The sequence below is a fragment of the Anolis sagrei genome, chromosome 2 (genome assembly GCF_037176765.1).
Source record: "Anolis sagrei isolate rAnoSag1 chromosome 2, rAnoSag1.mat, whole genome shotgun sequence".
Classification (NCBI taxonomy): Eukaryota; Metazoa; Chordata; class Lepidosauria; order Squamata; family Dactyloidae; genus Anolis; species Anolis sagrei.
The window spans coordinates 117,264,378-117,291,508 of NC_090022.1; the positions used below are offsets into that span (position 1 = coordinate 117,264,378).

Here is a 27,131-nt window from a genome sequence, read left to right on the forward strand (position 1 = left end):
GGCGATTGGCTGGCTGCTTTCCAAGCCTCCTCGCGAGAGGGAGGAAGGCTTGAGCGGCGGAGAAGCGCGAAGGCAGGCGGCCGGGAAGGAGAGCGATGGAGGAGGTGGACGAGGAGCCCACGGTCACGGTGCGGAGCGGGGCCTGCGGGATAAGTGCATGCAGTGGGACACCACTTTAACGGGCGTGTCACTGCTGTGGAATCCTGGGAAGTGTCTTTTCTTAGGGTCTTTAGCCGCCTCTGCCGAACAGTGCTGGGGCCTCCCCAAACTACAAATCCCAGGGTTGCCATAGCACTGAGCCATGGCAGTTGAAGTCATGTCAAACTGCATTAAATTCTGTGGTATAGATCCCCTTTGAGACAGAGTTTTTAAGGAAACTTCTGGGCTGAAAATGATGATAACAATAATAATACTAATAGTTGAAGTAACAATGAATTGATAGGAATGTTTCATGCTGACTCAAGGGATGAAATGAGGACAAAACCAAGGTACTCCCAACTTTGGAATATCCTTCTAAACCCTGACAATTGGGAAAAGGAATCAAAGGATCACTCACACAACAAGCAAGTAAGCACTCATGAAATGTGGCAGGCAATTATGATGCATTGGAAATTTCATGGTAAGGTAAAGGTAAAAGTTTTCCCCTGACATAAAGCCTAGTCGTGCTCATCTCCATTTCTAAACCAAAGAGCAGGCGTTGTCCATAGATGCCTCCAAGGTCAGCATGACTGCATGAAGCGCCATTACCTTCCTGTCGAAGCAGTACCTATTGATCTACTAATATTTGCATGTTTTCAGACTGCTAGGTTGGCAGAAGCTGGGCTTAAACGTGGGAGCTCACCCCGCTCCCTGGATTTGAAACGCCAACCTTTTGGTCAGCAAGTTCAGCTGCTCAGTGGCTTAACCTGCTGTGCCACCAAGGGGCCCTTTCACAGTAACAACAGAAGAAATAATGGATGCATCTACACTGTAGAGTTCAGGCAGTTTGACACCACTTTGACTGCCAAGGCTCAATGCTGTGGGATCCTGGGAATTGTAGTTTGCTGATGCACCAGTCCTCTTTGGCAGAGAAGGCTGGAGGCCTTGTAAAGCTACAACTCCCAGGACTCCCTGGCATTGAGCCAGAGCAGTTATAGTGCTGTCAAACAACATCAGTACTATGATGGACACAGTTTAATATAATCATAGAAAGATAGAGTTGGAAGAGACCGCATGGGCCATCTAGTCCACCCCCTCCCATGTAGGAAAAGCACAATCAAAATATCCCTGACAAATAGCCACCAAAAAGGAGCTTCCACCATACCCCAAGGCAGATAGTGAATGACAGGAAAATAATTTTATGTTGGGATATTATTTATTTATTTATTTATTTACTGCATTTGTTGACCGCCGTTCTCAGCCCTAGGGCGACTCACGGCGGTGTACAACATATAGAAACAGTTTACAATAAGGGATATAAATGTTTCCCTTCATAAATTAAGTTAGTTTAATTCAGACCTGTGTGTGCTTGTGCCAGCTAGCCTTGTAAATGTCTGCATCTACAGTAGTGGGAAACTATTGGAGCCATTAGCCTTCCAGGAGGCTTCCTCCTTCAACAACAACAACCACCATCATCATGAAGAAGCTGGGGCTTACAGTGGGAGCTTACCCCACTCCCCAGATTCGAACCTGCAACCTTTCGGTCAGCAAGTTCAGCCACTCAGTTGTTTAACCCGCTGTGCCACCACAGTACTTCCCTCTTTTCTGATTTTGTTTCCACCATGTATGTATTTCCAGTACTTTTGAAAAGTATATTTTTGTATGTAAATATCCTATGTCACTATGTTTCCCTGTGCTATCCTCTCATTTTCTTTGAAAAACAGCTGATTCCTGGAGTAAACTCAGACAAGAAACAGTTATGCTTTTCGTGGGGACCTGGGGAGATGCTGGTGTGTGAAACCTTGTTTAGATCTGCAGGTTGGCATTATGTTACTATCTTACAAGCTTTTGTTGTGTTTTACAAATTCATGATAGCAAATACATTGCAATGGTGAGCTGTATTTTCTTTTTTGCTTGCAATAAGATTTGATGGGCTTTCTGGTTCAAAGGGATATCTAGGTCCCTTTCACACAGCCATATAACCCCGAATATAAAGGCAGATAATCCACAATATCTGCTTTGAACTGGGTTATCTGAGCCCACACTGCCATATAATCCAGTTCAATGTAGATTTTATACAGCTGTGTGGAAGGGGCCCTAGTCTCTGAAACTAGATAGGCTCAATATGATCCATACCTGGATGGGAAACTTTTTGGGACATCACTCACAATGCAACTGGAGATATACCGTATAAGCTTTCTTCAGTAGATGAATAATTGTATGAAGAACTCCATTAACGATCCTCAAGAGCTGCTTTTGTAGAGTTCCCAAACAGAACTTCACAAAATATCCATTGAAATTAAGTCCTTTAAGTATTTTGGTTCCAAGTTGTTTTCTTATGACTTAAACAAAAACATCAAACTCTTGAATTTGACCAAGTTGCACATTAGCAACCAGTATGAATCCTTGAGTGCATCCCTTGTGTCCAGTTGATCACCCTTTCTTGTCAGTCAGTGAGCAGCTGCATTCTGCACCAGCTGCAACGTCTGAAGCATTTTGAATGGTTGACTTACATAGGAGGCATTGCAGTAATCTGATTTGCGGTTACCAGTTTCTGAACCACCATGATCAGGTTGAATTATCTGAAGCTCCTAATTACTGAGCTCAGTGGGGATTCAAACAATTTCAGTGAATGCAGGCACACACCCCTGAGTATAGGTATGGGAACCACTCATCACAGCACCTCCATCTTGTCTGAATACAAGGCAAAACAATGTTATTGCTTTATTAAGTTTATCTCTTTTTTAAATAGATGTTTTTATTGCAGACACAGGTAGAATGATATCACAATTCATCACCATTTCCGAATATATATCAAATATTGTTTTCATAGTGTTCTTATTCTTATCTATTCCACCTTTATCTCCCACTTGTTTCTATTGATTTTACACCCCTCTACTACTCCCCCCACCCCCTGGGAACAGTACTTGTATTCATTCAAATATTATTTTAATTGAACAATCGTGGAAAGAGAATGGTTCAGCTCTTTATATCTTTCTTTTCCTTTGACCTTTTCTATCAGTCTTCCCCATTTCTGAACCCAGGTCTTTTTGATTCGGCATGATGTATCTTTGGCTCTTCTTTCAGAGATGTAGTCCTGAAGCATAAAATCTAGGTAACCATACCATTTTTAACTTCCCACTTTCTATGTTCTTTCCACCCCAAGGCCACAGTTGCTTGGGTGGCAACTATCATATATTTTATAATTTCCCCCCAAGCTTTGATGTTTTTGTTCTTGTCTGATATCTGGGTGAAACATTCTTTTTTTATTCAAAACCAATTTATGCCCTATTAATTCTTCCATTTCCTTCTTTACCTTATTATAAAAATCTTGTACTTTGTCGCATTCCCACCACATATGTATATAGGAGCCAATTTTTCGACATCTGTGCCAACACAATTTTGCGGTTATTTTAGTTATGTGAGCTAGTTTAATTGGGGTTCTATACTATTTAGTTAGTATTTTCCTTTGTGTTTCTCTAATCTTTATATACTTGATATTTTTGATTGATTTGATCCAGTGTTCAGTGTCTGAATCATTGTTATTTATATCCTCTTTCCATATTTCTACCAATGCTTGTTTCAAATTATATTGAATTCCAACTAATTTTTTGTATATGGACCCCTCCAGGCCTTTCTCCTTTTCTAGTTTCCACTTTAAAATTCGATCAAAATCTGTGTCTGGGCTTTCCTTTTTCCTCCACTTCATGATCCTTTGTTCCAATCCATTCCAAAGGAGCCAGTTACATTGACCACATTTTTCCTTTATCGTCTCCCAATCCTTAATGGTCCCATCTGGGTTTAGGAGATCTTTTATCAATTTCATTCCATTTTGTTTCACATTTGTTATCACTTTGCCAAATATCTGTTCTTTTTTATTGTCTAGAAATCCTACTGGGAGTATATCTACTTTATTTATTGGGAATTTACCTTGCCATTTTTTCCAGCACTCCAAGGATGATATCATTGGCCCCCCTTTAATTTCTGTTAGAGTTTTATTGTCCATCCACCCTTTTAAGCACAAACAATGATCCCATCCATTAATTGTTTTTTCAGTTCTGGCCCATCTTCTTGAATCATCAAAATCTAATTCTATCAATCTTGTTAACTGGCAGGCCTCATAATAATTTTGTAAATTAGGTGCACCCCATCCTCCGTTTCCTTCTGGAGAGTAAAATATTGAATTGGCAATTCTATTTTTATTTCTAACTGCTATCCAAGTTTTTATTGATATTTTCCATTTCTTGATTATTTTTCTGGGAACACTATATGGGAGAACTTGGAGCAAGAATAAAAGTTTGGGGATAATCATCATTTTGACAGTCTTAATTTTTTACTTGACATATCCCAATTTTCCAAATATATTTTTTAAAAGGCATATCCCAATTTTGCTTTTTCCAATTGCACATTTGATTGTTTACTCCCCCCCCCATAAATTATTATAGTTTGATTGAGTTATGTTGGTAAATTTTTAGGAATATAAACGCCTAAATATTTTAACTTCTTCTCCCCTAATTTTATGCCTGTGATGGTCTGTAGTTCTTTTAAGTTATTAAGTTTATCTCTGCATCTACAACGGCATCTACACCACAGAATGAATGCAATTTGACACTTTAACTATCATAACTCAGTGCTATGGAATCATAGAAGTTGAAGTTTGATGGGGCACTGCCCCTATTTGGCAGAGAAGACTAAAGACCTTTTTAAAACTACAGTGCCCATGATTCCATAGCATCGAGTCACAGCAATTAAAGTGGTGTCAAGCTGCATTAATTCTACAGTGTAGATGCACCTTAGAAACAGTTCCGGGGCTTGCATGTCATCACTTGATGGAGAAATATTTCCATATGTTACCATGATCTCTTGTCCCAAATTTATAGATAACCACTCATCATTTCCTTTCAGGTACATATGCTCCAAGATAATCTTAGAATCCTCGTTGTTCTGTGCCTTTTAGGCGAACCTGGCACAGAACAGGTTTCTCTGCCTTCCTGTGAGGCTGAGAGAGTGTAATTTAGCCAAGGTCATCCTGTGGATTTCTTTTGCCATACAGGAAATTCAGTCCTTGATATACAGAATCATAGTGCAAGGCTTAAACCATTACACTGAAACCCCTTATTTGAATATTTATTGTGGCTTAATTTAGAAATATGGAGGTCACCTTTTTGTTTCCCTTTTAATTCATGTTGGGCTCTGTTGTTACACTAAAACATCTCTCCTTTGTTTCAGAAAATAAAGATAAAAGCCCAGGCTGTCCTTATGTCTACATTGTTCGCAAAGATCAAGACATATACTCTCAGACTTTGAGAAAGCTTTTCAATGAATCACATGGAATCTTTGTTGGACTCCAGAAGGATGAGAAAGAAAAGGCTGGGAAATGTAGGACTGCCCAGTAAGTGGTCTTTAAGATCTTGATTCTGTGAAATTATCCAAACGGGATCAGGAATCTATACTAAATCACTCCGTTTGGAACCCAACTTTCTACTTGTTCAGTCACATTTACATTTGACTACTTTGGCTAGGTTTTATTTCCAGGTGAAAGGATAACGAATTGAAGCCTCAGCATATCATTAGTTTGCTTAATATTGATACCTATGTCTATCCATAATAAAATCAAAACTGGCAATGTTGTTATTAGGACCAGCAAATGTCTGTGTAGTGTTTAGGAGTATGTAGCAACTGAATGCAAGATTACTGCTGTTGAAGCACATGGATTATGGCAAATGATCTTCATGTGTTGATTATTTTTTAAACCTTCATTCTAATAATGCTTTTCTATTTTTTAAAAGATTGGTTCGAGTGAGCAAAAACTACCGTTCAGTCATAAGAGCCTGTATGGAAGATTCACACCAGATGGCTAGTAAGTCATTCAGCACTATTCATGTGGAACTCATTGGTTTTGAATCCAAGACAGACTATTTTAGAAATAATTTGAACAGCTCATGAAATTTAATTGGAGTCTTCCTACATGTCTTACAGAAGTTATCAACTTGTAAATCAGTTAGAGTGGATTACATTATCACTTCACATATTCATCCATTGATATTCTGATAGTTGAGATGAGAGTGAGTTCTATAGGTATAGCAAAAGTTATGGTAGCATTTTGAATGTAGCCTATAAAAGTGGTTGTTAAGTGAAAAAGAACTTTACCTACAGAAAAGATAAGGAATATGTGGCCCATACATACTGCTTCTGTAGGCTGTTTCTTCAGTGGGCCTCACAATGTGTTTTTGAAAAAAAATGCAAACATTCTCCCCAGAACATACAGAAGACTCTTTTCAAAGGATGGAATTTGAAATTTGCTGACAAATTCTGCTCTAGAATGTTGTAGATTAGGAATAAAATTTATTTTTGGCTCTGAATTTTCAAGAAGGAAAAGATCTTGACCTCTAGGATTTTTTTTCCTTTGCAAGTTTCCACACGGGACCCAGCAATGCACTTACATCACAGTACACAGGTAACTGAAATATTATGCTTTTTGTTAAATTACTTCTAGTACCTTCTGTATATTTAGTATTCTGATTACTGGACTTTTTGGATTCTGTTGGTCTATATATAGTATCATTTGTCTGATTACAGTGGGCATAGTTGCCCTAAAAAGAATTGCATGGTGCTTGTTGCAGAATTTCTTTGCTATTTTATTACTAACACACCAATTGTTTCATTATTTGGGGGCATGTTTATTGTTAAAATACAATAACAACCAATATTTTAATCCACCCAAACTCTTCTGCATCTGATGTTTCCAACAACTGATGCTTTCTCCAGATTCAATATGTATGTAATTCTGAAAAGTGTTATCTCAAAATGTTATTTCTGGAAACATTTCAGTCTTGTGAAAACAGTAAAAAAGGAACTTGAGAGAAGATTATGGAGTAAGAAGCAGTGGAAGATGAAGACTGCTTCACATTTTCCCATTTGCCAATTTTTCACTCTGAAACCCTGATTCCAGTTGTAGGGTGGCAGGTTGGTGTAGATCTTTCAAAACATGGATCTGGACCTGATAGCTCCTTTTTCACTGTCCCAAATTCCACTCCTAGAGTCAGTTTTCTTAAGGGAAAGCAACTGTTAGGCTTTTGCTAGATCGGTATTCTTCTCTCCTGGTCTTCCTGCACTAGTGAAATTTTCTAGAAGTAGGTCTGTGGGAAGGTCTTTCTGCTATTGTTGGCAGTGTGAATAGTTGCTTCCAGCCAATCATAATTCTTGTATTCCAAGGATTATGATACATTCTGTACTGTAGGGTTCAGCAGGTTGTGCACAGAGTACAGCCTCTGGAGTTATTGGGTTGTAGGAAGGACTGGAGCTGTCATCTGTGTCAGAAGCAGAATCTAATGTAAGTGGGAGAAGCAATTCCCTTTTCCCTGCCACAGGGCCCCTTTCCCTGTTCTCAAGGGCTGGAAAACTCTCAAAAGCATGTTTTCCAAAATATTGAGTAATGGCTGTGAAGGGAAGGAGCTGACAATCCTGATAAGCATCATGAATGCCATATTGGATTAAGACATATTTTGAAATATTGGAGGATTTATCCCAATTCTTCAAGAAAGAGAAAAATCTGATACATTCTAGTGAAATCTCTGAAAAAAATCTACACTTTTTTGGTTTACTACCATGTTCAAAGGTCCATAAATGTTCACTTTCCTTGACTGCCATCAAAACAAGTTCTTCCAACTAATATCACTTCTCTGCCAAGAAATGTGTGTTTGTCTCATCCAGCATTAAGTTGGGTCTGAAAAGGTATCAAGAACAGCACATGAAGCTGTTTGCAGAGGAGGGCAGGGGGATATTCAATACATGCACAACTAAGTGCCATGGTGGGATTATCCTCAGGCCTGAAATTTTCTGAACCCTCACCTGTAAATAAGACAAAAGTCTAAATCTCATATTTTAACAGCCTCTTCTTTATTCTACATTAAAAATCTCTCGAGCACTTTTTCACAATTTCAAAGCTGATATGACTACTTTGCCGTCATCTTCAAGCTCAAAATATTAGAATGACTGTTGCCCTTTTATTGGTGTCTGTTTTTCCTCAGGTCTCCATCCTGTCTGCGATGGAATTGATATGGAATCTGTGCGAAATTATGTTTATTGAAGCAGCACCAGGTAAAAAGTGGAGTGTGGTGAATAAAAAGGACTGCTGCTTTTCTTCTTTCTTTAGCTGATCTAAGATCACTTTTGGCAACCAGACTTTTAACAAATCAGGTACTACATATATATTTCCCAGCCCCAACTTGGCTTCAAGATAATGATCTGATTTTTAAGTATTCAACAAAGCTAAAATTGTGCACTTGGAGCTTTCTGTAGTATTCTGGCCAGCAGTTCTCTTGCTTTGCAGCTATCTATTTCACATAAATCAGAACAGTGCCATCATAATTTGTGAGTCTTCAGACCTACTATAGGAAGTTTTGCCTTCAGTGTCAGAAATGCATCCTCAGCTGTGCAGCCTTCTTTAGCGAACCAGTATAAGCAATGTGCCAAAATAGTGACATCTTCCAAGAATAATATGAAAGACCAGAAAAGTTTGTTGAAATATTTCTCCCCCCCCCCCCCCCCGCCCCCCTCAGCTGGGCCTCTCCTGTGTCATCTCCTTGACTGGGTTCGGCTTCACGTGTGTGATGTGGACAACATGGTTTGTGAAGTTCTGAGGAATGAAAGTCCAGCAAAACATGAAAACTTTTGGAACGTGGTAAGTGAGAAATGTTGTCCAGAAACACATGTAAATAGGGATAATGACTTTTCAGTCAACATGTGGTTTTTTACATCAGTGTAACATGTGCTTGTCAAAATTAATTTGCATTAACTATCCTGTTAAAAATGTTGCTCTGAATATTATATTTCAGAACAACATCTTTTGGGTCCTCCATATCTGTGGGGATTGTGTCATGGACTCTCCCCTCCCTCCCACCATGATCTTCTTGTGAAGTTGTCAGGCAAGGGGTGTCGCATGGTGCTATTTGAGGGGGGGGGTTATTTTGAAAACCATATGTTTTGAATATTTTAAAATATTTTAATACTAGAATATGATGGCGGTTGTGGTAGTGTGGTTATTGGAATCAGTGGATCCAGACTTGGGGATATGAATGACCCAGCTGTATGATGTATACAGTTTTGGTTGATAACCATTCATACCTAGGTGGTATCACTGGTTTCATTCCATAATTGTTCACAACGATGTTTTGTTTTGTTGCAGGTGACTATCTTTGTGCTTCAGGGTCGGATGGATGAGGCTCGACAGCTGCTTTCTAAGGAAGCCAATGCAAATCCTACTTCAGTGAACATGTGCAAAATTTTGGACGAGTTGATGAAGAAGATGCCTGTTCCCAGTGTATGTAGGCTGTAGCTCGCCCACACCGTTCTGACCAGGGGAATCAGTGATGGATTCGCAATAGTGTATTCTTTTCCTTTGACTGTATTGTTGTTCTGACTATTGATCCAGATATCACAGTTTTGATCCAGATATCACAGTCAGGAATTCTTTGAGGTCTTCAGCAAACATTTCTCTCCTATCACATTACCTTGGATGATTTTAAACATGAGGTGTTAGCAGTTTAAATTTAGGCATTCTGCAAGCAAAGCTGAAATGTGGATGATGATGAATAGTTCACTTTTTGTTCTGTTTTTAAAAATATAAAATAGCATAGTTCATTGCATAATAGTTGTACCTTCTATCCTTTGTTAATTGAAAAAAAAAAGAGGTGAGGTGCAACTATTACACAATGAAAAAAAATCTGCCTGGGATTCTCCCGTTTCTGGTTGCTTTGTATTTAAATAAACTGCATTATCTCTTGAGACAGGAAGAAGAGGAGGGATGAGCCAGCCTCAGACAAACAGCCCCATTTCTGTTTGTTTGTTTGTTTGTTTTAACTGCTTTGCCTTGGAGAAAAGAGAAATGAGGAGGGAAGATTCCCCTCCCTTCCTTCTTTCTCTGGTGAAAGGAGAGACAGTCTGAGTTCCAGAGACCTCCATTTCATAGTTAGTAAACTGCCTTGTCTTCGGAGAAAGAAAGAAGGGAAAATCAGCCCCAAATGGCTCTGTGACTATTATGCGAGGAACTCAAAACTACAATTTTGCCACCCCAAAAATGGGGAGTACGACTATTATGTGATGAGGACTATTATGCAATAAAATACAGTATACTTCTTTTTTTGTCTGAAGAATAAGCTATTAGATATCTGTGATACCGCCTTGAAAAATGTTTGCTCTTCTGGTTCCGCTATGATTGTAAAGACACATCTGTGGTTAGAAGTCCAATTAAATGAGTGGAATTCATTCTGCTGTCCTTTTATAAAGCTATTTTTTGAGAAAGGATGCATCAGATGCAGTTTTTCATTAGATAAAACCAAAACATCAAAATGTTGCTTCTTTCATGAGAAGTGATTGGAAAGTGCTGTCAACTGTGAATTTTGAGATGAAATGAACTTAGCTGCCTTTGCATCTTTTCCCAGCTTAATAGCATTCAGACTTTGACGGAGCTGGAGCTGAAATGGCAGCACTGGCATGAGGAGTGTCAGCGGTTCTTGAAAGATGGCACATTTGCTTCCAACCCTCACATGGAAACCCTTTGCAAGGTGCGTGGGATCTGAGAACGATGGGTCATGGGGGAGCCAGGGAAAGGGAATATTTGGAGTCTGAGGATTTGAAGCCCAAAACATCTGGAGAGCCGAAACTTCCCTACCGCAGTGTAGAATACATCTGTGGGAATGCCATTGGCCTCTCCTGGTTAACGCTAATAATACCCCTGATACTAATGTGTTACGCTGTCTTCCTTCTTTCCTTTCTGACCAGGGCCTGTGATGCCTTAGAAAGTACTGGGTTTTTTGTTTGTTTTGTTTTAAGAGGCTCCAGAACACTTGTGCTTTTTCTTAAGTTAATGGGAGTGGGCAGGGTGAGGATGAACTTTGTAAACATCAACATGTTGTTGTGTGAACCTTAAAAATTGATGTGCTTCATCATTGAGAAGTAGGAGGGAACAAAACAGAGTGAAGCTTTGAAGGAAAGAGAACTAATTGATTAATGGTTATGGCTATTTATGGAAGTTGCATGAGCATAAAACATACCAACAGGTTCTTCAAAGGCTAGGATGACAAAAACACATAGTGGCTCCAGCCCATCACATTTCCTGGATGAAAAGATTAGTGTTCTCTAGAGCAGGCCTGCACAACTTGGCAGTTGTACAGGCCAGTATTTTTGTAAACAAACTTTTATGAGTCACTTCTCTTTCCCTCCATGCTTACTCATTACTGGAACTTGTCACAGGACCACCAGTTTAGTCTGCCTCTTGTCTGCTTCCCCCTCTTTGCTGTGTGCAGCTGGTGAAGGGGCTGGGCTTTTCCACTGCCTGCCTCCGGGAAACCCTTTGCGGGCTGTATGTTGTGCAGGCCTGATCTCCTGTGGTTGTTTCTTGCTTTGTCAATCAGATCTTGCTGGGAGATGAGAAAACCATTTTGGAGAAGAAAGACCTCATGACGACCTGGTACCACTTCCTGGTGACCCGTTTGCTGTACTGCCATCCTACTGTGAAGCACGTGGAACTCCATGTCTATGCCCAGGTGATTTAAAACCCACTTCCAAACAACAGCCAGTCTCATTACCATCCACGCCAAAAAGGGAACCAGATGTGCTGCTCTCTTTGATTTGCTTTATCTTGTCAGAGATGATGCCATTTTAGAGGGATGGATTGCAGGCAGTGTGGAGGTGCATTTACCACATCTCCTCTTGCCACCAATATTCATAAGAAGTTTAAACAGCAGTACATTTAGGAAAGCTTATTTTGCATCAGAATTGCAAGCGATTTTATGCCTCTGCTAGCCTTAAATTTGGGAAACTCAGATGACTCTGTCAATTTTGTTGACAGTAAATTGGCAACTCAGTCTAGGAAAAAGAGGACCTAGTGTACACCTACTGTAGAATTAGTGCAGTTTGATAGGACTAAATGCTAAGAAAACTTGGCAGTTATAGTTTGTTGAAGCACCAGCATTCTTTGGCAACAGAGGCCAAAGATTCCCTTGCATGGAGCCACGGCACTTAAAATCATGTCAAACTGCATTCATTGTACACTGTGTAGACCAGCTGTACCCAACTGGGAGTCCATGGACCACCAGTGGTCCCCAAGAACTATAATATGATCTGTGGCCTCACTGTTACTACATCATTGCAATGAGAGCAACTGGTCTAGGGAACCCTCTTATAGTGCTGAGGCTTATTAAATATGGTTTTCTGTGGGCGAGCAGATGGCAACTACTGGATGGCATATGTTCTGAAACTATGAGCTGATGTGGTCTATCCAAAGCAATTTTCTTAATCAGTACCCCAAAAAAACAAGCCAAATCTAAAGTTGACCAAAAACTGATTCATAACCTTTTTGGTACTAACGTTGGAGAGTGTTCTCTGGTCAAAGTGCTCCCTGGTCAAACAAAGGTTGAGAACCACTGGTGTAGACACACCCCTAGTGTCACCATGGAAGAGTAAAACTTATTATTAAGCATAAACATTTGTCAGCTGAGCTCATTTTATCAGGTGCAAATCTAGGAAAGTAAACTGCTCACCATATAAACCAGATTATTCATTTAAAACAGCACTTTAAGGTATCTTAAGAGGATTTCCCCCCATGCCAGTGTCAGTAATGTTAAGGATTTTAGATAACAAAACTTAATAAGGAATACTCTGAGTAAAGTGTTACTTATTTTTCAGCAACTCAGTGAATAACAACATTTTTCTTTACACATAAGCTGTAATAGGTAACAGAAATTAATCACTTTTGCAACAGTAAATTCCCCAACTCTGCCCTTGTTGGCTAGGGCAGAGTGCATGGTAGTCTGACATTTCATGGCCACACATTGGCTATATTTTCTTTACTATGTGTGTGTGTGTGTGTATGGCCTCTGTTTGGCATTTCTCAGTATTTGTTTGTGTGTTCTTAAATAACATCTGTGCCATATGGTTTATAATGGCATAACCCAAGGTTGATGCTGCAGCACATATCCTTGGCACTGAATATATGCTACCTTTTTTGGGTCTTCAACAGTCCAGCCTGGACCTATTCCTAGGAGGAGAGAGCTCCCCTGAGCCTTTGGATAGCATCTTATTGGCAGCCTTTGAGTTTGATATCCATCAAGTGATTAAAGAATGCAGGTAACTAACTTTACAGAGGGCTTCTTTTTTACAACCTTAAATATAGGGAAAAGGAGATTTTTGTAAATGTTGTGCATAAAGAAAGAAAAATATACAATCAGTCTAAAACCAAAATGGATTCCTAGATTGGGTTCTGATAAAATGTGATTCTGTTAAATGGAATAGTTTGCTAAATTGGGTGGAGAAGGTTGCTGTTTTTTCCCACGTAAAGTTTTCAGGGGTGTATTGATTATGATGTTATTTCTCCTTCCTTTTGTTCCTTGTTTCTGCAGCATTGCCCTGAGCAACTGGTGGTTTGTAGCTCATTTGACAGACCTGCTGGACCACTGCAGTCTCCTCCAGTCTCACAATCTTTAGTGAGTTGTCTTACTTCGCATGGGGTTGTGTGCATGCCAAATATGGTTGTTAAAGGGCACTTCAGGGTCTGGTGATAACCAGGGATTAAAAGCAAAAAAAAAAAAAAAAGTTTGGTATCAGGAAGCATTCACCAAAAGATGGCACCATATAAAACTAAACGTGTACTTGTTTTTAAAGGCTACTCAGTTTAATCTCTTTTTGAAAAAGAATGCATATATGAAGCACTTCAGAGTGCTTAAATATTTCATGTGCATTATTTGTACAGTTCTGCAACAGTTCTGTAAGTTGGCCAGTATTTTCAACATTTACAGATTTAAAACTGCAGCTAAGAAGCAGAAGCTTGCCTTATTCCATTTGTGTTCATAACTTTGTTTTAAATTGTAATTAGATTGTATAGTTGGTTGTTCCCCGCCTTGAGTCCCATGGGGAGAAAGGTGAGGTATAAATAAAATTGCTACTACTATTACTACAAATAATAACTGACTTGATGTTTGAATTAGAAACAGACAGCTTATGGTAAGTGGATAGGAATTGCATGGCTCTTCAGATGTCATTGAACTGTAATTGCTGTGTTGGCTAAAGGCGGTGGAAGCTGCAATTCAACAGCCTATGGTGGACTGCACAGTTTCCATCCTTCTTGTGCTAACTTTTGGTGACAGTACAATTGTTCCCTGCTGTTTAACAAAAATGGAAGATGTTTTGCAGTAATTGATAGCTTAAGTTCAGTTTAGCTTTACCTGTCATTGATGAAATGAAACTATAAATCAGATATGAATTCAGATATAATGGTGACAGAAGAGGAAACTGGGTTTGTGTCTCATAAAAATGGTATTAACTGGAATTGCTGTACATTAAAAGGAAGCTTATTACAATGTGTTCTTTTTTTAGTTTTGGTTCCAATATGCGTGAATACCTCCTACTGGAATATGCTTCTGGGCTCTTCTCCCATCATAGGTAACAATAATTTTGTTTAAATACATTTCAGCACTGTAAGGGAGAAGAAAATTTGTATTTAGTTATATCCAAATGGTTTCTAGTTGAGTAATGATACCCAAAGCAAATTTATTTGCCTTTTGTTGATGTAACCTTTAGCATCTAAATGTTTTACTTGTAGATACTCTTTTCCTTGTTTTTGTGGAACATTTTGCATTTCAAACTGGTGGGAACTCCTAATGTTACTTACATAAGGGATTCCAAAGTAGAGAAGAAGAAAGCAAAAAGCCAATTTCATGTCACCTCCATGACAGGCTAAGCAAGAAAAAGGGAGGGAAGAGTGGTGCTTCCTTTTGTCCAAAGGCATTTCACAATCTTAATCACTTAATGGCCACAGATCATGAAAAAATATGGGAAACTCGCTGAAGTTCCCAGTCAACTGATATTACTGAGAAGCCTTAACTCTGGTCTAAGCCTCCTGACCATAATGCCTCCAATTTAGTTTCACATTATTTGTGACTAAGTCTCCATTGAAACAAATGCTTCAAGTTATGATTTAGCTCAATCCCATTTGTTTAATGGGACATAGGTCCGACTGTTTTTACATGGATGGGGGCACTATTTTTATATTTCAGGATTTAAACATTAACAACAAATACAGCTTCTTGTGGTTCTCAACAGGCTTCTAATTTTTCTTGGGTGTTTTGGGGGATGTGATGCTATCAAAACTTATTGTTTGTTGTAACCAATAAAGTTACAACAGGGAGGGGGGCAAAAAGGGTGAGAGGAGAAGAAAGGAAGCTGAAGAGACAAGGGGGAGATACAAAAATGAAATCAAACAAAACAAATGTGTGATATTTCTATTCTTGCACTAAATTTGAATGGAAATGCAGATCTCAAGATTCATAGATTGTTGAAATTGGCAAGGGACTGTAAAATAAATGTGATGATGTTATCGGAAACTCATAAAAAGAGGGGGAGGGATAAATTGATTAAGGATAAAACATGGAATAGAATTTTTGAATCTAGGGGGACAGGGAACTCACGAGGGGTAGCGATTCTTATTAATGAAAATGTTCCATTTGAGGTGCTTGATGTTCAAAAAGATAGGGAAGGCAGAACTGTATTCGTGAAAGGGAAGATAAATCAGGTTAAAATAACATTAGCTGTGATGTATGCACCTAACAGAAACACAAAACAGTATATACTGAATACAAAAAAGAAGCTGGATAATTATGCGGAAGGGACATTGATTTGGGCAGGTGATTTCAATTTGGACTTAACTACTAAAATTAATAAAGCAGTAAATGTAAATAAGCTTAATATGGTGGATGCACATGCAAATCAGAGTATTAGAGATACTTATTACTCAGCAAGACATAATAAATTTAGCTGTATAGATTATATTCTAATAAACAAAGCAAGTAAAGCTCAAATAAAGAAGGTAGAAAGGAAACCAATATTTTTGTCAGACCATAGTCCCCTGATTGCAACTGTGGGATTGAGCAATGAGATAAGACAAAGAATTTGGAGGTATAATTCGGTGGTAATAGGAAAAGATGAATATAAAAGGAAGCTTCAGGAGGAGATAAAAGAATATTACAGAATAAATGATACTGGAGAATTATCTAAAGATGTGGTATGGGACTCATTTAAAAGTGTATTACGAGGACAATGTATTAGTATTGAGTCCCATATAAGGAAAAGTTGGAGAGAGAAAAGAGAAAAATGTATAAAAGAAATCGAATTAATACAGGAACAACTGAGAATAACAAGGAGAAAAAATATAAATAGTATTCTAAAGCAGAAAAAGAAAGAATTGGAATTAATGGATGAGGTGCAATGGAATAAAATGAGACAGTGTGTGAGACAACGAATCAATGGATGGGGTACAAAATCAATGAAACAAATGGTGAGATATTTAAAGAGGAGAAAGGAAAAGTCATGCATAACAAAACTTAAAGACAAAAATGGATTGGTGAAAGAAGGGAGAAAGGAACTAGAAAACATAATGAGAGAATTTTACAGGGATTTGTACCAAAAAGAACAGGTGAAAAATGAAGAAATAAAAATTGGGAATAAAGTAAATGAGGAGGATAAAAGCATGCTAAACGAAGAAATTACACAGGAAGAAGTAATTCAGGTAATTAAAGGACTGAAACAATTTAAGGCACCGGGTATAGATGGATACACAGCAGAATTTTATAAGACCTTTATGCATGAGTTGGTACCATATATGACAGCAATGTTTAATGAGGTATATTTGAGAGGTATTGTCCCAGAAACATGGAAACTTTCAGAAATTATTCCAGTTTTGAAGCCAGATAGACAACCAGAGCTCCCAGAATCATATCGTCCGATCAGTTTAGCAAACCAAGATTATAAGATATTTATGAAAATTATAGCCAATAGATTGGAAGTTATTCTACCAAAGATTATAGGAGAAGACCAATATGGGTTCGTTAAAGGGCGGGGAATCAATGAGCCAATAAGGAATGTTGTCAACGCGATTTGCCATTCGACAAAAATGAAAAGAAAACTGTCAATTCTAAAGTTAGATGTGTACAAAGCTTTCGATAAAGTAAACCATGTATATTTGTACAGATTATGTAAAGAACTAAATTTGGGAAATAACTTTTGTGAAATGATCAAAAATGTATATAGGGAAAATACAGCTTGTATTAGAGTGAATGGACAAAGAACGGAAAACATTCAAATTGAAAATGGGACCAAACAGGGGTGTCCGTTATCTCCAATGTTATTTGCTCTGGCAATAGAACCCCTAGCACATAGAATAAGGACGGATGAAACATGGGAAGGGTATAAGATTGGGAGGAAGGAGGAATTGAGATTGAACCTGTATGCGGACGATGCAATAATTTTGACACAGAGACCAAGGGAAATGATTAAATCAATTCAATTAACTTTGAGGGAGTTTAAAAAAGAATCAGGGCTATCAGTTAATATGGAGAAATCAGAGATATTATTTATCAATACACCCCCAAGGGAACAATTGGAGATAAGGAAGGAATCAGGGTTAAAATTGGGTATTAAAAAGATTAAGTATTTGGGAATCTGGATATATAAGACACTTGATAAAATAATAGATGGAAATTACAGAATGGCATGGAAGAGAATGTTAAAACAATTGAGAAGGTGGAAGAATAAAAATTTGAGACAGATGTCTAGGATAAGGGCATTGAAAATATTGATAATTCCAAAAATTATATATCTATTTCAGGCTCTCCCAGGAATCCCTCCCTTGGCAAAATTAAAGGAATGGGATAGGAAACTAAATTATTGGGTTGAAGGGGGGAAAAGACCAAGAGTAAGGAAAAAATTGAGAATTGCAAAAGAAATGAAAGGGGGATGGGGCTGCCCATGCCTAGAGCTATATAGTGATGCCTTCCAAATTGAAAGAGCAATAGAATTACAAGTGACAAATAAAAATGGGTGAGATTTGAAAAGGAAATGAATGGAGTTAATTGTGAAGAAATAATTTTTAGAAAATGGGATAAGAGAAATATAGATAAATTAACAGGACCAATGAAAGGAACAATGCAAGTGTGGAAGAAATGGCAAGGGAGAATAAGTAGTTTAAAATCCAAAATGTCAACAGTATGGATAATTAACAAGGATAAGGAATCAAATATGAATAGAAATATCCAGATATTGAAGGAAAAAGGAATAGAGAGAGTAGAACAATTATATGACAGAGAGGGAAAGGTAAGGGAGAATAAAATTAAACAATGGCTTGGGCAAGAAAACTGGTTACAGATAAGAGCAATTTGTGCCTATTGCAAAACAAAAGAAAATATCAATATGGTTAAGAGAGAAGATACCGCCTTTGAAAAGATAATAAGAGAAAAAGGGGAAGGAAAGAAGGCACAGGCCAGCAAAATATACACAATGCTAATAGAGGCCGATGGATGTACAATACAGGACTTGAAAACTATGTGGGAAACAGAGTTACAAATCTCGGAACAAGAAATGAGAAATGTGGTAGAGATAATAGGGATGGAAAGGAATACTAAAGTACGAGAAACGAGGAGGAAAATATTGCACAAATGGTATCGCACACCCTGCCAATTAGCATACTACTATAAAGAGGGGAGTAGTCAGTGCTGGCATGGATGCCACCAGAAAGGGCACTTTATGCACATGATGTGGGAATGTGAATATGTACAAGACTTTTGGCAGACTATACAAAATGTGGCAAATCAAATATTAGGAAATGAGTGGGTCATAACAAAGGAATTAGCGGTATTATTTATTATTATTTATTATTTATTTATTTCTTGCACTTATTGACCGCCCCTCTCAGCCCGAGGGCGACTCGGGGCGGTGAACAACAACAAAAAAGACAATGTACAGTGAGCCGTGACGATACAAACCAGACAAATACAACATAACATATACTTATACTAAAAATCCGCTTCGTCAAGTCCTGGGGTCATAGCCAATTTCGTAGGGAAAAGAGAGGAAATGGGAAATAAAAGGGAAATAAAAGAAGCAATAATTGAATGTGCACAAGCAGTAATAGTATTAGGGTGGAAAGATAAATCAAAATGGACAATAAATAAATGGTACCATTATATGGTGGAGCAAATGGAATTCGAAATTATGAATGTGAAATTAAATGATTTAAAAATCAATGAAAATCGAATGAGAGAAATGGAAGATAGATGGACAAGGGTAATGAACTATATTATGAATCATTCTGGAGATCAGGTCATAAGAAATAAGATACAAATGCTATATAGCATACAGGATGGAAATGTATAAAGATAAAGAAATAATGATTGTCTCAAAAAGAAATGAATATGTGAAAGATAATAATCCTCATGTTGGTGGTGGGAATTGTAAATGTTTTGTGTGTGCAAGGTATGTATTTTCTGTATTGTAAAAATAAAAAGTTAAAAAAAAAACATTATTTGTGACTAAGTCTCCATTGAAACAAATGCTTCAAGTTATGATTTAGCTCAATCCCATTTGTTTAATGGGACATAGGTCCGACTGTTTTTACATGGATGGGGGCACTATTTTTATATTTCAGGATTTAAACATTAACAACAAATACAGCTTCTTGTGGTTCTCAACAGGCTTCTAATTTTTCTTGGGTGTTTTGGGGGATGTGATGCTATCAAAACTTATTGTTTGTTGTAACCAATAAAGTTTGAAAATACTTGCTTTTTATGGTCCACATGTGTGAAATGAGAATTGAATCAGTTATGAATCCATGAGCATGTAAACATCTACTGATTGAAGTTTTCTTTTAATGCAGACTGTATTTTCCTCTCTTGACCCTTGCCATGTGTGCTGGCTGCTTTAGCTTTGTATGTTCAAAAGGTCTAGGGAGAACTGGCTTCCAAAGAGAGCCCTTCAATCATTCTTTTCCCCCTGTAGTTTATGGCAGCTGGCAGTAGACTATTTTGACCATTGTCCAGAATATGGCAGAGCATACTTGGAGCACCATATCGAACGGATCCCCCTGGACACAGAACGTAAAGCCCTCAAAGTGCTGAGAATTTGTGAGCAAAGAATGATGAGCGAACAAGGTGAATCTTGCTTACGTTTTTTGAAGTATAATAATATGTCAGCGTTAAATACAAATCACTGACCGTATTTATTCCCCTTCATTTTCTCCTTCAAGTTCGTAGCATCTGTAAAATCATGGCCATGAAAGCTGTCCGGAATAATCGCCTTGGCTCCGCGCTGTCTTGGAGCATCCGGGCAAAAGATGCCGCATTTGCCACCCTGATATCAGATAGGTAAGATTTGGATAAGAAAGACCATTTTGACAAGACGTAGTAAGAGCAAAGGAGTCAGAAGAGGTCGGGGGTGGGGGGATATGGTGTTGGAGCGGGGAGAAACAACAGTGTTATGGTTATAAGGGAGAAGGCAAGATGCTCCAAAAATAAGCATTCTGCCCTCTAGTTTTTTTTAGTTCCCACATTTCTAGCACCATATAGTTGTTCACATCTAGACCTCATGTGTCTGTTGTGTTCTTACTTCCTTGGTCACTTTGCCTGCTCCTTTTTCTTTGGTTGCTGAAATTTCTAAATGCTCAGCTGAAGCCTGGAAGGGGACAGGATTCATCCTGGGGGCAAGGTCTTCATCCTCCTGCCCCCAGCCACCCATATGAAACACTTGATTCAGGATTGACCTCTGCAGTCCAGTAAAGGGTAGCATCACCAAGAGTGTGTTGTATATGATCACAACTAGGGGCCCTTCCACACAGCCATTTAACCCAGAATATCCAGGCAGAAAATCCCACAATATCTGCTTTGAACTGGGTTATCTGAGTCCATTCTGCCATATATTCCAGCTCAAAGCAGATAATGTAGGGATTTATTCAGCTGTGTGGAAGGGCCCTAGGATTCCCTGCACACAGCAGCGAAGAGAGACACAGCTGCTAACAAGATATGTTGCACATCACATGAAAACTCAGCCCTTGCCTTTTTAGGCTGCAGCGTCCCAATGAGGCAAAAGGCCTCTATCCTCAGGCATGCTACCTTTACAACAAAGCAGCAGTTGGCATTCAAACAGCAGACACAGGAAGAAGACTCACTCTCTGGAGCTCCTGCTTTAGCTTTAAAAATGAGAATAGCTCCATGTTGGAATTGCTCTGAATTAACTACAGAGAGAGGTTTCTCTGTTATCAGGCTACCTTTTGTAGTGCTTTGTTTAGTCAGGAGGAAACACAGTATCACATGGAGAAACACAGAGTAGGATTGAGTAAGAATTTCATTTCCATTTTGCTTTAGAATTTACCAAATTTTCACAAAATGTGAATGTGAGTAAAAACAAAACTGAAGGATTTGCCTATGCCTAACACAGGGCTGCAGTCCTTTGCCTGTTGGGTACTTTTCTACTTTTTCACACTTGTAAAAATGCATATGACAGTGAAATGTGCCTTCAACTTAGGCCAGTGAAAACACATCACTGGACAGTTAGAAGGTTTGAGATCACAGTCTTAGCTGTTAAAAGGCAATGCCCTTCAGAATGGCAGGCTTTGATTTCTTAGCATGGTTCCTTGGAATGAAGGGCAGCTATGATACTAACCTGGCTTCATACACATCCAATCTTCCAGATTCCTGAAGGAATACTGTGAAAGAGGCACCTTCTCAGACTTGGACCTCATCGATAACTTGGGACCATCTATGCTGCTCAGTGACCGACTGACATTTCTTGGTGAGAACTACAGCTTGCAGCTTTCTGATTTTATTTTAATGTACTGTAGTGTTGGATAAGGCAGTCTTGTGATGACACCACAACTTGTGGAAACCTGGCAGGGAGGTGCTTGCACATGGCAATAAAAGGTCCATGTTTAGGAAAACTAACAGCCCAGAGGCTATTATGAGTTGTTTTTTGAGGATGCAACTGTAATCTCTGCTTAAGTGAACTGGCAGGCTTTATATTTATGTAATTAAGGGGAAGTTTGTTTTTAAAACTCTATTATTGGAAATGTTTCCAGATGCACTACCAAAATACATATCCCTGGTTTGCTGCTTAAGTAACTACTGGAATCGATCTTACTGCTGCAGGCTTTGCCTTGGATTCATCCAACAGACGTTCTAGCACTTAAGGAAGCTGGTATTAAAATAGGATAATATAGATATGTATAATTGTAAAAGTATCTCTGTCCCTCTGAATAGAAATAGAGGGAACATGGCTTAGTAAAATAAGTTTGTTCCATCTTAAAGCCATTTGAAGGGAGAAATAAAGAAAATTAATTATATAAGAAATTTTATGTTTATTATGTCACACAGCTGTTACACCAAATCAGTGTGGCTTTGTTAGGGGCTGTGGCGCAATAGATGCAATAGATGCTGTCTGGTTACTCATGGAAAAACAGGAAAAGAAGAAACCACTGCACTTTGCATTCTCAAAAAAGCATTTGATCGTGTTCCCCATGACCTGATCTGGCGAGCACTGTGGTCACATGGAATACCAGAAGACTATGTAACATGGATAAAGCTACTATAGAAGAATACAACAAGTATGGTTCGCTGCCCTGCAGGGATTTCTCCACCCTTCAACATAACTGTTGGCGTGCATCAGGGATCAGCACTCTCACCATTACTATTCATACCCAGCATAGACACTGCCACAGTAGATTTGTAGACTATGCAACCCTGGACACTCCTAAATGCAGATGACATAGCATTTGGCCACCAAAAACATGCAGCCCTCCAACAACAGTTGCAGACATGGAGTGATAGACTCAGTGAAAATGGACTTCAATTGAACATACCCAAAACAGAGTACCTGGAATGTGGCCTTTAAACTGGAAAAACAAATTAATGGGCAGGCACTAAAGAAGGCCACCCAATTCAAATATCTAGGGTCACTGGTCTCAATAGGAGACACAGTGCCAGATGTATGGTCACGAATAAATGCAGTTTGGTTGAAATGGCAGCATACTGGCATTCTGTGTGACTCGAAAATGCCTGAACAACTCAAGGCTAAGATCTACACTATAGTTGTTCGCCCAGTAGCCCTCTATGGGGCAGAGTGCTGGCCAGCAATAAAGAAGCATGAACAAGCCTTAACACAATGGAAATGAAAATGCTGTGATGGACAATTGGCTTGACACTTCTTGACCATGTGCCAAATGATGACATCTGTTAAAGACTAGGAATAAAAGTGATCAGCAAGAAAATGCAGGAAGCAAGACTATGGTGGTACGGCCATGTTGTCAGAAGAGAACCAACATCAGTAGCACAAACAACACTACACTTGGAGATTGCAGGACAACGACCATGTGAATGGCCAAAGAAAAGATGGATGGACACCATCAACGAAGATATCCGTGCTGCCAGCTTGAGACCAGAGGATGCCAAAAACAAAGCCCTGTGGCAACCACTGTCACAATGTTAATCCCACTATTGGAAAAATAGCTTAGAAATAAGAAGTTTATTGTGTTTGTTTACACCCCACTTTTTCTCCCCCCCCCCCAAAAAAAAAAGACTCACAAAGTATGGTTTTATTCTTCACACGCTTAGAATTTATACTGAAGCTTTATGAAGCTATCATGACAATATAATTGCAAGTTAAAAAGACACCAGTTTTAAACCCACAAGTTCTTGCTTTCTCCCCATGTTTAACATTCCACACAACACTAAAGTCTTAGTAAAATAGATTTTGCTTCTAAATGAAAGCTGATATTTTCAGAACTCTCAAAGCTAGCTCTCCCATTTTCCAGAAACAATTGCAGATGATTACTTTGAGCCCTGTACATTACAAGCACCTTCTAGAGATTGCTCATGACTTGTCGTATTAAAATGAATGAGACTCTCCAATTCATTTAAATAGTTTTTTCTTGAAACTAATCTTCACTTAATTGTGCCCTGTACCGTCTGCTTTGTGCTAACCACAATGTTAGGTTACTTTGTTAAGTCAATGACTGATAACAGATAGCGTTGAGATTCTATAGAAGTGGCTGATCTAACTTGTCATTTGGCTACAGGAAAATACCGGGAATTTCATCGGCTGTATGGTGAGAAGCAGTTTTTTGCAGCAGCAAAGCTGCTGTTAATGTTGATGACCGCTCGTATTGCCCCATGCTCCTTCTGGATGACACTGTTAACTGATGCCCTTCCTCTCCTGGAACAGAAAGAGGCAAGTCTGGCATTTCTGAAAATTAGATAATCAGCCAATTTATAAAAATACTAAAACAGTACCAAGTTGGGGCATTCATGGGGGAAATAGATACCAAATTTACTTTCCTCATCATCTTCAAAGAAGCAGAGTTGTTCTTATAAGAATTGGGATTTGCTGCACATGGGTTCAGTCAAGCTTAATACTTGTAAAATGTAAAGTGCCTTTCCGCCTAGACCAGTGGTTCTCAACCTGTGGGTCCCCAGATGTTTTGGCCTTCAACTCCCAGAAATCCTAACAACTGGTAAACTGGCTGGGATTTCTGGGTATTGCAGGTCAAAACACCTGGGGACCCACAGGTTGAGAACAACTGTCCTATAAGTTCAATTTCCTCGTAATTTCTCAAGGGACAGGGCTATATACCTCTTTGAATTCTTTTCTGGCATACGCAGATAATGTAAACAGTGCTTTCCAGAAATCATTTCTCCTTGGTCCTAGTCCAGGGGAAGAAATGATGTAGTCCTCTATATGCTACTGGACTGCAACTCCCATTATCCTAGACAGCACAGCTATAATGAGAAATGCTAGGAGTGGCTATACAATCTCAGGGAGGGCTGCATGGTCCCTGCTCTAGTCCAGTTGCCCACAAGCTCCCAAATGCCAAATCATCGTATACCACACCTGCCCTCACACACACTTCCCTGCTCTTTTCTAGAGGCCAATGTTAGTTGAAGGGTTCTAAAAAGAGCATGAATGTTAAACCTTGGTTCCAGCAGCCATCTGCATTTGTGTTCATACTTGAAAGTGCCTGACCTACCAGAGAGTCAATGTTTATAAAAGCCAACCTCCAAGAAAAGAATAATGAGAAACTATAGCTGTATGAAAATTATTTGCTTTCCTCCAGGTGATATTCTCTGCCGATCAGACATACGAATTGATGAAATGCTTGGAAGATGTAACAGCAACAGAGTCCAAAAAACAGAAGCTCCAGGTAAAGGCTGAAGTACCAGAAGAGTGATAGTTTTAAGTAGTTTTTGATACATGACGGTTGTAAGGCATGTTTGCCCTACATGTTTAAATTTCCTGCTGACAATGGTTGGCAAAGTTGCCTACCTCTGCTGTAGACAATGCTTGGCAGAGGACTTGGGACTCACCATGCATTTTGTGTCCAGGTTGCATGTATGCAGAATGGGACACGTGTTTTGCCATTGTATAGTGCACAAAGGAGCCGTTAACTGGGACATGCCATGGTTTAGCAGAGTAAATTTAATCCCATGAGTGCACTGCACCCATAAACCCAGAATCTTTTTCTAAAACAATTTTGGGGGATATCAGAGACATACGAATTGATGAAATGCTTGGAAGATGTAACAGCAACAATATGTTGCACTGCTCTTTCTGAAATACCTGATTTGGATTTTAAGTGGAAGGGTCCATAAATGATAGCTTAATTTGCCAGTCTCCACTTGCCCATTCTTAGCCAACTCCTCCTTTACCCAGTTCTGTAGCCTAGGAAGAGGATTTTCAGAGAAATTTCTCTTCTGCATGGCAGTATTGGCAGAGCAAGGGACAGCAGGAAACTTTACCGGTTCCCTTAAGTTCTGCGCTTGCTGGAATGAAACCACTTCTTTGGATAAGTAGTATTCTAGATTTCCTAACATCACTCAATAATCTGAAAGGCTTGACCAAGGCTGCAAGCGCTTGTCTCAGCCTGCGGAAGGTTTATGAAACATCTCGTAGCAAGTTACAATATATATTTCTTTGTTTAGCAGAAACAACTTTATAAAGTATTCCATGAGCAATACTATTTCCTGTTCATTCCATAGAACACTGTGAGATGCACCCCAGGGCTGAATGCAAATTAACTCTGTTATTTGCTTTTTTGGCAGCTAAAAATGTGTACAATTTATTACAGTTTATTCATGTAAGGATATAGCATTTTAGTTAGACCCTGTAGCACAAAGCTCTAGGAAAACACCAAAACCTGTTTTTCATTTTTTTAAAAACTCACATTTTAAACAGAGACTGGATGGCGATCTGTTGGAGGTGCTTTGATTGTGATTTTCCTGCATGAAAGAATGGGGTTGGACTGGGTGGCCCTTGGGGTCTCTTCCAACCCTGTGATTGCATGATGCCATCCATGGGAATGAGAGGAAACATTACTCTGACTGCAAGTACGGATTATTCCTATCTAATGAGCTGAAGAGGGAAGTGAATTTCTGTGGTTTATTTTCATTTCTAGGATGATGATGCTGAGATGATGAAGGTAGAGATGCTGAGGCTGGCCATGGCACGGAACCTTGCCAAAGCCATTGTAAAAGAAGGGACAGTGGAAGAGCCATGAGCAAGGTTCAGTGGACCAGCACAAAACATCTACTTTGTTGACTTTCTGTACATACCAGGTTTTGAGTTTTTTATAGGAATAAACATTGGCTTTTGCATCTCTCTTGTAATTTCTTCATCAGGAAAAATTAGTTTGCAATGAATTCACTATCTTAGCACTATAATTCATTGCACTACTGGTACAATGCCATGGGATTTATGTGATGGGCGATTTTAGTAATAGAAAATGTCTTGCAGTAAGCACCTCTGTCTACTTAACCTGGCCATCTAAAACAAACCAAAATTATTTTCATTTTTGTATGCTAAAAGGAAGCATATCCTTTCTCCACTCAATATATATTTATGTACATATACATAAATACATAACCAGAGCAACTGTAATTTAGCTTACACCAGGCAGCAATAAATTATTCCCCTCAATCAGTTTGCAAGCTGGAGCCCCCGGCGGTGCAATGGGTTAAACCTTTGTGCCGGCAGGACTGCTGACCAAAAGATAGGCAGTTCAAAACCAGGGAGCAGGGTGAGCTCCTGCTTCTCCCACAGGATGGTAAAATAGAGAAGCCTCCCACAGGATGGTAAAATATCCGGGATATTGTAGATGGCCAATTATCTCACAACAGAAGCAACTT

General features: G+C 39.0%; 1 protein-coding gene across 1 annotated transcript; it reads left to right on the forward strand.

The window, feature by feature from the left end:
* On the forward strand, window positions 1–26,600 carry NUP85 (nucleoporin 85). Its single transcript, XM_060764706.2, has 19 exons — window positions 1–128; window positions 1,863–1,956; window positions 5,368–5,530; window positions 5,928–5,998; window positions 6,552–6,595; window positions 8,169–8,238; window positions 8,700–8,821; window positions 9,326–9,460; window positions 10,581–10,703; window positions 11,553–11,684; window positions 13,160–13,266; window positions 13,539–13,622; window positions 14,512–14,577; window positions 19,963–20,114; window positions 20,210–20,327; window positions 21,650–21,750; window positions 24,029–24,180; window positions 25,064–25,150; window positions 26,402–26,600. Exons 1-19 carry the CDS (start codon window positions 96–98, stop codon window positions 26,501–26,503), a joined length of 1,956 nt encoding a protein of 651 aa, XP_060620689.1. The 5' UTR covers window positions 1–95; the 3' UTR covers window positions 26,504–26,600.
* Window positions 26,601–27,131: the final 531 nt, after the last annotated feature.